The sequence below is a fragment of the Syngnathus acus genome, chromosome 24 (genome assembly GCF_901709675.1).
Source record: "Syngnathus acus chromosome 24, fSynAcu1.2, whole genome shotgun sequence".
NCBI classification, from domain to species: Eukaryota; Metazoa; Chordata; class Actinopteri; order Syngnathiformes; family Syngnathidae; genus Syngnathus; species Syngnathus acus.
The window spans coordinates 7,792,087-7,803,377 of NC_051108.1; the positions used below are offsets into that span (position 1 = coordinate 7,792,087).

At 43.8% G+C, this 11,291-nt stretch overlaps 2 protein-coding genes across 2 annotated transcripts; both read right to left on the reverse strand.

Annotated features, from left to right (window-relative positions):
* Nucleotides 1-668: 668 nt before the first annotated feature.
* slc30a1a (solute carrier family 30 member 1a) lies at nt 669-6,098 on the reverse strand. The gene is made up of 2 exons (XM_037244556.1): nt 5,250-6,098; nt 669-4,530 (listed from the first exon to the last, which is right to left on the reverse strand). Exons 1-2 carry the CDS (start codon nt 5,794-5,796, stop codon nt 3,659-3,661), a joined length of 1,419 nt encoding a protein of 472 aa, XP_037100451.1. The 5' UTR covers nt 5,797-6,098; the 3' UTR covers nt 669-3,658.
* Nucleotides 6,099-6,769: 671 nt separating this feature from the next.
* On the reverse strand, nt 6,770-10,480 carry nek2 (NIMA-related kinase 2). Its single transcript, XM_037244558.1, has 9 exons — nt 10,314-10,480; nt 9,857-10,074; nt 9,451-9,691; nt 9,288-9,370; nt 9,091-9,217; nt 8,787-9,015; nt 8,568-8,622; nt 7,592-7,647; nt 6,770-7,372 (listed from the first exon to the last, which is right to left on the reverse strand). The coding sequence occupies exons 1-9, from the start codon at nt 10,407-10,409 to the stop codon at nt 7,197-7,199; spliced, it is 1,281 nt and encodes a 426-aa protein (XP_037100453.1). The 5' UTR covers nt 10,410-10,480; the 3' UTR covers nt 6,770-7,196.
* Between the last annotated feature and the right edge of the window lie 811 nt (nt 10,481-11,291).

Consider the following 11,291-nt stretch of genomic DNA (forward strand, 5'->3'; position numbering starts at 1 on the left):
GCGGTCGGGTTTTCTCGGGTCCTCCCGGCTCATCTCGCAAGGTTCGACCTCCGAATTTTGTTCGACAACCGAAGCAAAAAAATCTCGAATTTTTTGTTCGAATTCCGATTTGTTCGAGAACCAGGACGTTCGAAAACCGAGGTTTGACTGTAAAATAAATAGATGCAGCTCACTGACAAGGGCAGCTATTTGAGCTAATTTTAGAACAGTCCTGCGGGTGACTCATGCGGGCACCGTGTTGTTGACCCCTGGTTTAAACAAATAAACTTTTAAATAAATCTTCTCATAATCTGCAGATAACATAAATGGCCACGATACAAGGAAATGAGTGCCTTGCTCAAGGGCAACTCAACAATACAGTGCTTACTAGTTAGCATGACAAGCATTGCTGTTTACACTGCGTGTGTGCTTTCAAACAGGACAAATTAGGACTGGGGAAACCTTGTATCAGAAATAATTCAACCAACTTTCTTATATATCAATGAGTTAATTATTCATCTGAAGCTTTGTGGAGTTACCAGGCATCCATAGAGTCTCCAAGTTCATGGTTCCATCAGGAGGGGCATTCAGCGTCACTGATGTCATGTCTGTCAGGATTTACTTTACAATCTCTGACCCTTGACCCCTTGACTCTGAAGTCGAATCAATTGAATGAAAACACAGACAGCATGCTGACTCGCTTTTTAATGTTGCACACGTACACAATAGCTCGCAGGCAAGGGAAAAAGAACACCTGGTGTGAACAGAGAGCACGCACAAAGCGGCGTTCGACATGAAACAGCATCACAGCAGCACGCTGGAATGTTGGGGAAAGCCTTGTGTGCATGTTGCCTTTGCAATGCCCCCCCACCTCTTATGTAAGACCCCGCCCATCACATGGTCAGCAGGCACAGCGGACATTGACAAACAGCTGCAGTTTCTAGCATGGGCATTATGTGTGAAAATAATACACGGGGAAATAATAGTACATTGACAAAGTTTCGTTTTGACTTTTGTGGCCAAGTTGATTTGGTACCATGCATTGTGTTTGACAGTCGGAACACAAAGAACCGTACATTGTAAGAAATACTGGGTAGCAAAATGAGGAAAAAAAAAAAAAAAACCTACATCACTGTAAAAACAAAACAAAAAAAAACGCCCATTGTAAGAAATAAGGGGTTGCAAAATGAGGTTTACGGAGAAATAATGAAAGCAAAAGATACTCTTCCTCGGAGCTGCTGAATAAACATGGCGAATCGTGTCAGCCTTGATGGGTGCTAAAAAAATGGCACAGAGGACAGGACAGACTTGTTTGTGTGCCTTGCTCTTTGGATTCTTGAGTCCTCCATCAAAGCAAATCTTTTTAAAAATAAGAAATTTACAAACATCTGCTTTTACATTCTTGCCAATGTTCTGATGGATGTAAATACTAAACCAGAAATAGAATCATGAGTCTGTGGATTTTCTCCAGCTTCAAATGTGAAATAATGTCCTATTGATTAATAAAGGAATGGAAATCTTATTTCTTAAAAAAATCTGATTCCAGTGATTGATCAATCAAAGGGTAATTGATTATTAAAATAATGCTTGGTTGCTGGCCTAATCAATTACATGCATTTCAACAAAGACAACGAATTTTTGGGCCCGTCAAAGTTGGATATATACAAAAGAGCAAGAGACAGCAACTGTACCAAACAGCAATATATTTTTGTCTCAAGATGACACAATGGACAGTAACTGTAGATAACATATCAAAAAACATCAGCTGACATTCATATCTAAAAAACAAAACAAACCTAACTTAAATTTTCACATTACTGTACTTACAACACAGTGTAAAAGTGACTGCAAATTGTAAAAATGAAAACATCAAAATACTTCCCAGCACATTTGTTGACATTGCATATACATAGAATCAGGAGTGGAATTCTCAATTGCACCTTGTTAAGTGACAAACTGTAGAGTGATTTCTTTCTTTTTTTTCTTTTCATTCCCTCGACAATTTAAAGGCCACGAGAAGGACTTGGGTGCTCAGCTGTCCAAAGCAGCGGACAAACAAACTGCATGGATGAGTCACTCTGACAGTGGTTTGTATGCTTGGGAGAAGAGTTGTGGCACGATGCAACATTGGAGCTCTTGACTTTGGACAGAACACAACCAAAGAACAACTGGCCGTCACCGGGAGCCGACTGGCGACATTGCGGGGCTCGTCTCCGAGCAACGAGATGCATTAAATCCTGAATGACTGCAGCCGTGTCGTTGCGGTTTACATCGGATACACTCAGTGCTTTTGCCAGTGAGTGCAAGGCAGGCTGAGGGAGATGTTCATCCAGCTTCTTATCCCAAAAAAAAGGCCAAAAATTCTAACTCACGGCATAGATGGTGGGCCAAAGAGAGCAGAAGCAGCACCTACACTGCAGGGGTGTCAAACTCCAGTCCTCGGGGGCCGCAGTCCTACATGGTTTCCAAGTTTCCTTCGTTAAACACACCTGATTCAATTAATCAGGATCATTAACAGGCTCCTGCAGAACGTGGGGATGGACTGATCATTTGAATCAGGTGTGTTTGGTGAGGGAAACTTGGGGAAACATGCTGGAATGCGGTCTCCAAGGACTGGAATTTGACACCCCTGATCTACAGAGAGAAATAGATTATTTCTAATAACTTAAATACTTCATTAAGCAATACAATACTCCATTTTTAGGGGTTAGGGGATTCAGAGAATACACGCATAAAGATTCACAGGCTGAAATGAGCGTGACATTTTGAGGTTCTGAAGAGACATTTTGGCACAGCAACACCATGGGATGGATGAGGTTCCAAAGACAGTGAACCCTGACATGCCACCAGTGACTATAAGAATCAGTGTATCAATCAGTCTTTTCATTTTAATTTACAAGTAAAAAAGTAACTCATTATTTTGGTGTCTTTAAATCTGACCAAAAAAAAATGACTGACTTTACATACTTACATTTTTGGCTTAGAAATTGAAAAACGGGCCATAGTGCGGAGTTTGGTTTTAATATTTGATTGGTTGTGTTTAAGTAACTCGGGAATTCGGTAACAAGCATTGCAAATAACGTTAGACACAGAAGATGTGCTTTTGCTAGTCAAAACCAGTTTGTGAATTTTGGACAAATATTACAAGCATCAGTTTTATTTTCACCAAATCACCTCACATCAAAATAAATCAAAATATAGCATGCTTATTTGGTTGTGATCAAATTCATTGTGTATATGTGATACTACGATGGTGACAGTTAAAAGGTTTTCAGTCATTACGGCCCTTTGAGGGAAACCGTAAGTACATCATTCCGAAACCAGTGTGCTGTGAGAGGTGTGTCAATTTCTTGTTAACAAATTTTCCTGACTAATTGTGGCAAATAACAAGAAAACGTATCTTTATGGATACTTGTTACCAAACATTCTGCTCAATTATTATTAAAATCAAACTCAATCATTTGGCCCATTTTTCAATTTCTACTATGGAAAATCAGGCAACTCTTTGGTTTTGATTTAAAAACAAAAGAAGTAATCAGATACTTTTTTGAAACTCATACCCAGATTGAGGGGGCTTGTGACGAAAAGACTTAGGTTGAAAAATTGCATGCTCGCTGGTAGTGCTGGAGCCAATTTTCCCATATTGAACAACAGCAGTTGATCCAGCTTCCAGTTTCTCTCACAGAGACGACTCCACCTCCGACGTGATGATGACCTCCGGCTGCACCAGTGGCAGGGCGGCCGGCTCCGGGCTCTCGCCGATGACCCTGAGGTCACCAGCTGTCTTCTTGTCGATGGCGGGATTCTGCTTGTCGCTGGCACCGCAGCACAGCTTGGGGGCGCACTGAGTCCGGCAGGAGAGCTCGCACAAGGAGTCCTGGGACTCAGAACTGAATGTGACAAACTCGGGCTGGATGGTGGTGGCATGGATGCCCTCGTTGTGGAAAAAGTCCTTGATGCGCTTGGCCACCTCCATGTAGGATGTGGGATCATGGCACTTGATGTGCGCCGTGGCAATGATGCGGCTGCCCGCCAGTTGCCACACGTGCAGCTCATGGATGGCCAGGACTCCGTCGAGGTTGAGCAGGCGCTCGTTGAGGCGGTGGATGTTGATCTGCTTAGGGACCGTCTGCAACAGGATGAGGGCTGACTCCTTGAGCAGCGGGTAGGTGGTGTACAGCAGGATGCACACCATGATGAGGCAGAGTGTGGGGTCCAGGTAGAGCACCCAGCAGGGGCCCGCCATCTTGGTGCTGGGCGTGGCGGGGCCCCCTATGAGATCCACCAGCGTGAGGTTGCCATGGTAGTGGTCGGTGGCGTGGCTCTTGATACATGGGTTGACGCAGAGCTCGTCTTTGTTGCAGGGCTGCCACACGAAGATGAAAATGAGAGCGTTGATCACGACGATGACGGAGCCCAGGGCGTCGCCAAGCACGTGGAGGAAGACGCCGCGCATGTTGAGCTGTGAGGATGCACTGTGGTCGTGATCTATGTCCTCGTACTGAGTGCCGCCGTTGATCTGCATCTCTGCGCTCTCTTTAGGGCTCATGTCTGCAAACAGAGAAAGTAAAATTTATTTGTCTCAGAAGAAATTTTGGCTCAATTGCCCGAACAAGTGACAACAATTTTGATACAATTAACAGAGTTTAAATCCCAGTCTTGACTGTTTAAAGTTGGATTTAAATATACTACTCATTTCACAATGAGCTAAATTCAATCATTGATTAGGGTGTGTGCACAAGGTAAGAAACTATTTTCCTCAATCCCTGACACAATGGCGGCTCGTTCATCAGTGGCTAATGGTGTGCTTTTGGTCGTTGACTCCACCATTACGCTGATGTACGTTCCAGTTAGTGCTACCAGGGGCAAGGAGGAGGGGTTTGAGCAGTCTCCGTTTATTGAAAATGTCAAGGCCAAGCAGTGTGCATGTGGGAGAGAAACCTGGTCCTTGGGAATGGCTTTAACCATTGTCTAAACAAGTGAGAGAGACACATGCCTAGAAACCAAAAGATGTACAATTATCATGTGACCGCTTGCTTCTGTATCGGCTACTAGAAAATGGATTGTACTGTTATGCAATATGGACTGCTGACTATGGAGATAGTGTGGAGAAGGCTGCCTTGGGGAAAGGGTGGGGGTCAACTTAAGGGTGGAGAATTTATGGCTCGTAGGCCAATTAATTCGTCTCACTGTAATCTAAGTGCCATTAGTGCTGTAGTAACAAACAATAACTCAAACAAAACAAACAAAAAGTCTGCACCCACGCTTACCGGTTTGACAGGCGTCCGTGGAGCTGCTGTGGTTCCCCACCAAAATGTTGGTTTCCCCTGGAGTCCCGTTGCCGGCCCGGTGAGACTTTGCGCCTTTGCTCTTCTTTCCCCCGTGCGAGTGTCCGTGTCCTCCGCTGGCGTGGCCGTGGAACAAGCAGAGCCCAAACAGGTTGACCACCAGTCCCGCGAATCCCACGCCGGCGAGCACCTGCGGCTGCTCGATCTCGCGGGCCTCGGTGAAGCGCTCGATCGCCTCCAGCACGATGGTGCAGCACAGCGCCGTGAGGAAAACGGCATTGACCAGCGCCCCCATCACCTCGGCCCGGATCCAGCCGAACGTGTTCTTGTCGGTCGCTTGGGTCTTCTCGGCGAAGCGCACCGCGACGAGAGCTACGATCAGAGCGATGACGTCCGACAGCATGTGAAAGGAGTCGGACAACATCGAGAGGGATGCGGTGATCCGGCTCACCACCACCTCCACGATGAAAAAGGCGAACGTCAGCAAGAGCATGCATAGCAGCCGGACTCGATTAGGCGCACAAGCCATTTTCCAGTCGATGTTATAGAAGGGGGGGACCTAGCTCACTCCGGCTAGCTAGCTAGTATGAACTCCGAGCTGACAACTCGAGCTAACTGGCTCCCAGAGAGACAATACGAGCACCCCACACTACACTCACACTACAGTTACCCCGTAACGTCAGCGGCACTTCAAATGGAAGAAATTTCATCGGAATAATAGTGACTTGGCAAACACCATAATGTCGACGCTCGCCCTAGCTCCAGTTTGCAGACGAACTGAAACTTTGCACCCGAGCCGGTAAACTTTCCACACGGAACACCAGAAGAACCGGGGAAAGAGCACGCCCTGTGCGAGTTCCTATTGAACGAGAGGACAAAAGGTCCAAGCCGATTGGTTAGATGTCGTTACACTCTAAAGTGGGCAGGACAGAGTAACCGGGCAACGGTGGTTGCTACGCAAGCCACACGAGCGTTGTTTCGCGATGATTGACATGTGCATTGTCGTATTAGGCTTGAGAAGACCAATAAAAAACACTATATAAAATAACGATGACTACAGGAAGTTGCTCTATAAACATTGCTTACTGGAATATGTACGTATGCTACACTTTTGACGTGGATAACGTGAGTTCTTGGTGATGACTGACACGAATATGTTCGTCGTTCCCAAGCTTCAAGTAACAATTGTTTGTGCAGGCGTGTCTTCCCCCCTAAATGTTTATTTTTCATTTACACTCCACACATTCTCAACGGAGAAATTAAGGGATAGGTTTTTGTTACGTGCCGGATAACGAACGGGGGCACTACTGGTGCAAAACATTTTATTTTTCCGAAATCCCAATAACTCAAATGTGACATATCAGTACAATCAACTGTGATGTTGAAATTCAATTTGTTTTGACGATGGTTCTAATGACAAATTTTCCATTATTTAAAGACAATGTAAAAATAAATCTACACGGTATAACGATTGTGGTCATCAGAAGTAGACAGACAATATGTGACATAGTCAGACATTGATTTCAATGGACTATTGTGATAAACGAGTGACCTCTTGTGGTAGATTGAGTACTTGAAAAGAGTATTTGGTTTGGTTAAACAGTACATTTTTGTTCATCTGTACTACCTGGTTGTTGTATTTTAGGCTAGGCTGTCTAAATTTCCAGAATGAACCAGATTTCCTGCATATGCCCCTTTGGTCAAAGACAATCATATTCATGCCAATTATAACCTAAATGTATTCAAACCTTTAATTTGGCCTTTGTTGTTGTATTTTGAACCTATAATAATGACAACCTTCTTCAATACAAAATCTTGTCGATAAAACAAGCACGGCACTTTATAAATAGCACATACACACAAGCTTAATTTAAGTTAAGTAGACCCAACACTTAAAATATTTACAATTTTACGGTCACACGACGACTGTCAGATGCGCATGCGGAGGATCTGATAGGCTTTTTCGAAATTCGTCAGGGTTTGAGCATGCTGACTGACCATGTCGTATCGCGGTGCCATTGCTACAGAGTGATCCAGCTGACGGTTTTCCTTGTTGTCGCCTACAAAATGAAACTTCTTGCCAGGGGAGTACTGCTCCCAGACACCTATGGGAGCAAAAAGAGTATTTTTAATGCATTCCTGTGTCCAGGGACAAGATAAGGCAAGTCCTGTGACATGCTTTTGAAATTTTGACAAAAATCTTCATTGACACAATTATCAATTTATCTTTACCACTTAACCAATTAAAACCAAAAAAAGGTAAACAGACAATATTTCCAAGCTGAGCTTGTGTGTCTCCAGAGGTCTTCATCGGGTTCGCGTACCTATGCTCTGCTCCCTCTGATGCGCCGCAGGGAAATTCTTCAAAAAATACTCCGCTCTGTAACAAAAACCCGAAAATCAGAACAGTGAAAGAGATGTACTCAGCCATGCTGCCAGGTCATATGTCATTAATAGGGATGCACTGAAATAAAAATTCTTGGCCGAAACCGAAAACCAAAAATGAGGAAACCAAGGCCGAAAACCGAAACACCGAAAGAAATGATTATGTCAGTTATTAGAACCACAGCATTTATGGCTACATGTGTACTAACCTCACTAAAATCAAGGCATTGCAATAAACCAGTTACAAAAGTATGAAAATATTTATTTAGCACTGACATTACAACAATGCACAATATAAATTAAAATTCAAAAATAAAATAAAATAAAATGTTTAACTTGACCCCACTCATATGTACATTAAATAATAATTTACAGGCTTATAACTGACTGGCCTGCTGAAAGACTGTAAAATTAAATATGTTCTCTTGGCAGAATCACTGGAGAACTTTCTTGCCTTTTCAAAAACGTCCGCCACAGACGGAGTGGGCGTGCTCGGTGTCAGTTTCCTTTTCTGTGTCGCCTTCTTCTCATATTCAGAATGGCGATCGGGATGTTTGGATTTCAGGTGATGAATTAAACCCGACGTGGAGAAACTTTTTGCAGATGCACCCCCTCTTGAAATTTCAGCATTGCATGTTTTGCAAATCGCTATCCGTGGGTCTTTCTCTGAGATAGTGAAATCAGTCCACACCGCAGACATGCTGGCTCTTATCCCGTTTTCCCGCGTGCTGGCTGCGCTGTTTGCTCACGTCATCACAAGTTTCGGCCGTGTTGTTTCGGTGATTTAGGTCTTTCGGCCAAAAACCGAAAATGCACTTTTGGGTCATTTTCGGCCGAAAATCTTCGGTGGCCGAATTTTCGGTGCATCCCTAGTCATTAATGCTACTTTTTTTCCTTCTTCTTTTCAAAAAGTACCTTAATAGTTTCTCGTCTGCGAGGCTTTCACGAAAACACATCTCTTGTTCCCGTCCTAAAAAACAAATGCAAATTAGAAACCGTACATTACAAATGCTTGCAATTGCTGTGTTGCCATGTTACAACACTTGAAATATATGATCCAGCACAAATTCTGATGGCGACCCGTAAGTAAAGCTCAGGTAAATTCTAAATAGGAGGAAAAGAAAAAAAGCTCACGCTCCAGCATCTCTTCACGTTCTTTAAGTGCCTTTTCCCGCTCTTTCAAGGCCTGCTCTCGGAGCCTGAGCTCTGCGACAGAAGGCGTTACATCTGTGGGCTTTTTGGAAGCAACGCCGGAGCCCGCCGACTGCCTCCGAAGTTGCCGCGCTTTCCTCCGCTCTTCGCCGACTGCTTCGGCCAGAAGGCTGCTCTGGAGGATGGATTCCACAGATGGCCTCAGATAGTCCTGGTGAAAAAACAACAACAGACAGCACCATTAATGACACACCGGAGGGCAGGGTATATTCATATTATTTCTAACCTTCAAGTTGAGCATTGTCTTGAGTAGGGTATTTATTTCTTCCGAGTATCGATACGGGATTCTGTTGAACTTGCCCTCTCGAATCTTGATGGCCAACTCTTTTTGGTTGTAGGCAGTAAAAGGGGGCCTGTAAAGAAAGATTTGTGCTCCTCAGTAAACAAAGCTATCCGTGAGGCAATGCGCTCGAGCAAACTTACCTAAGGGCACACAGCTCATACAGCAAACAACCCAGTGACCAGATATCCGACTTTTCATTGTAACACATCTGGTTCATTTGCTCCTGAAAGACAAACGTTGCATCAATCTGTTCAAAATCTTTAGGGATCGGAACTACAGCATTCACAATTTATGAAAACTCACAGGAGACATGTAGTAAGGCGTTCCAACAAACGTCTGGGCAAAGCTGGCTTCGTGGTTGAGGATCCGGGCCAGGCCAAAGTCACCCAGCTTCACGTTCTGTTTGACGTCCAGGAAGATGTTGGCTGGTTTCAAGTCTCGGTGAAGGACGGTGGGCCTGTCGTCATCCCGCTTGTGACACTCCTTCAGCGCTAACATGAGCTGTGCTGCGACACGCAGGATGAACTTTTCTTCTAAATAATGTCTGAGGAAACAGAAAAAGAGTCAAACCTTAAAAGTTGCGGTTGCCATGCAGAAATGTTTTTTTTTTTTTTTTTTAAAAGTACTATTGAGATATCAGAGGTCTTTTGTATTACTGTTTTTGTCTGTCAGCATTCGTAAAAACGTGTTGTGAGGGTTAAAAAGTCACCTTTCCCTGATGCATCGGGCAATGAGGCTTGCCAGGTCTCCACCCTCGCAGTACTCCATGATGATGCACAGCGTGGTGTTGGTGCGGTCGACAATGCGGTCGTAGTATCTCACTATATTGGGATGCTTCAGCCCTCTTAGGAGGTTCACCTCTGACACCAGCATCTGCTTCTCGCTCTCGGACATTGTGCCATAATTCACCTCCTTCCAGACCAGAACCTTGGGTTCAACAACAGTAAGAGAAAAATAGCAATACAGGGGACTTAAAAATGAGAAACGCCAAGAACCAGGCTGAATTAAAAATCAAATTCTTCATTAATTTTCAAATTTGAAAGAGAAAGTTAACAAACATTTGGAGACGGCTCATACAAACTACCTATTGTAATTATGGGCATTTCAAGGTTACGAATACAATACAATATTTTAATAGTTTAAAAAAAATGCCAATGGTTCCTCACCTTTCCGTCAGATTTCCGTTTTATTTTCTGACATCGTCCATAAGAACCGGACCCAATGGTGTGTAGCACCTCGTAGTCATACATGCTGGACGGCATCTTGGTTTGTTGAAGTGATGTCTAATGTGCAGCAAGTTTGTGTGCATACGGTTGCAGTTAAGGAAACGGAAATCTCTCTGATGTTTTGAATAGCGTAATAGCGTATCTAGATTGTGATTGGTCTACGTATTGAAGACGAGAAGCCCTAATTGGTTAGAGACCGGATGGGCGTGGCAACGTTGCCAAGGATACTGTTGTGAGCAAGACCCGCGAGAATAGAGCGGTAAGCGCACTAGATCTCCACTAGAGGACGCCAAATATTCGCATAGACCAAGACAGCATTTAAACGTTGGGCAATGGGAGTACAGTACAGAAAAGTAAATACGAGGCAACTATCTACGTTCAACATGTCTTGTTTGCACAAGACATTTTTTGCACAACGAATTGTGAAATTTTAAGCACGCATGCATTTTTGTGTGATTTTTGTGATTATGGATGCAATAATTATTTTCCAAAAGTTATCTATATACCATCTATGTTTTTATTTATTAAATATATTTAATCATTTATGCACGAGGCCATTTTGATATTTTGCAGTGTTTTCATATTGTATGAACATTGTTGTCATATACCAAATGATAGCCAAGCCATTTTAACCTGCCCACCAAATCAGTGAAGTGGAACAAGTCAAGTCAGTTCCTTTTGCCGCTTCAATTACACTTTCTCAAATGATTCATTTGCTCCCCTGGAGGGCCGCTACAGCCCAAGACTGACACCACGGGAAGGCAGAGCATACAGGGATCTGTCAGTCTGGCTCTGCAAAGGTCACTCCTGCAGAGCTGGATGACCGTGGGATGTCATGCCATAGTATATAGTTGTAGTTGTGGGAATACAGGCTGCTGGGTCAAGATGAAAACATGTATCTTAAAAAACAGACATCTC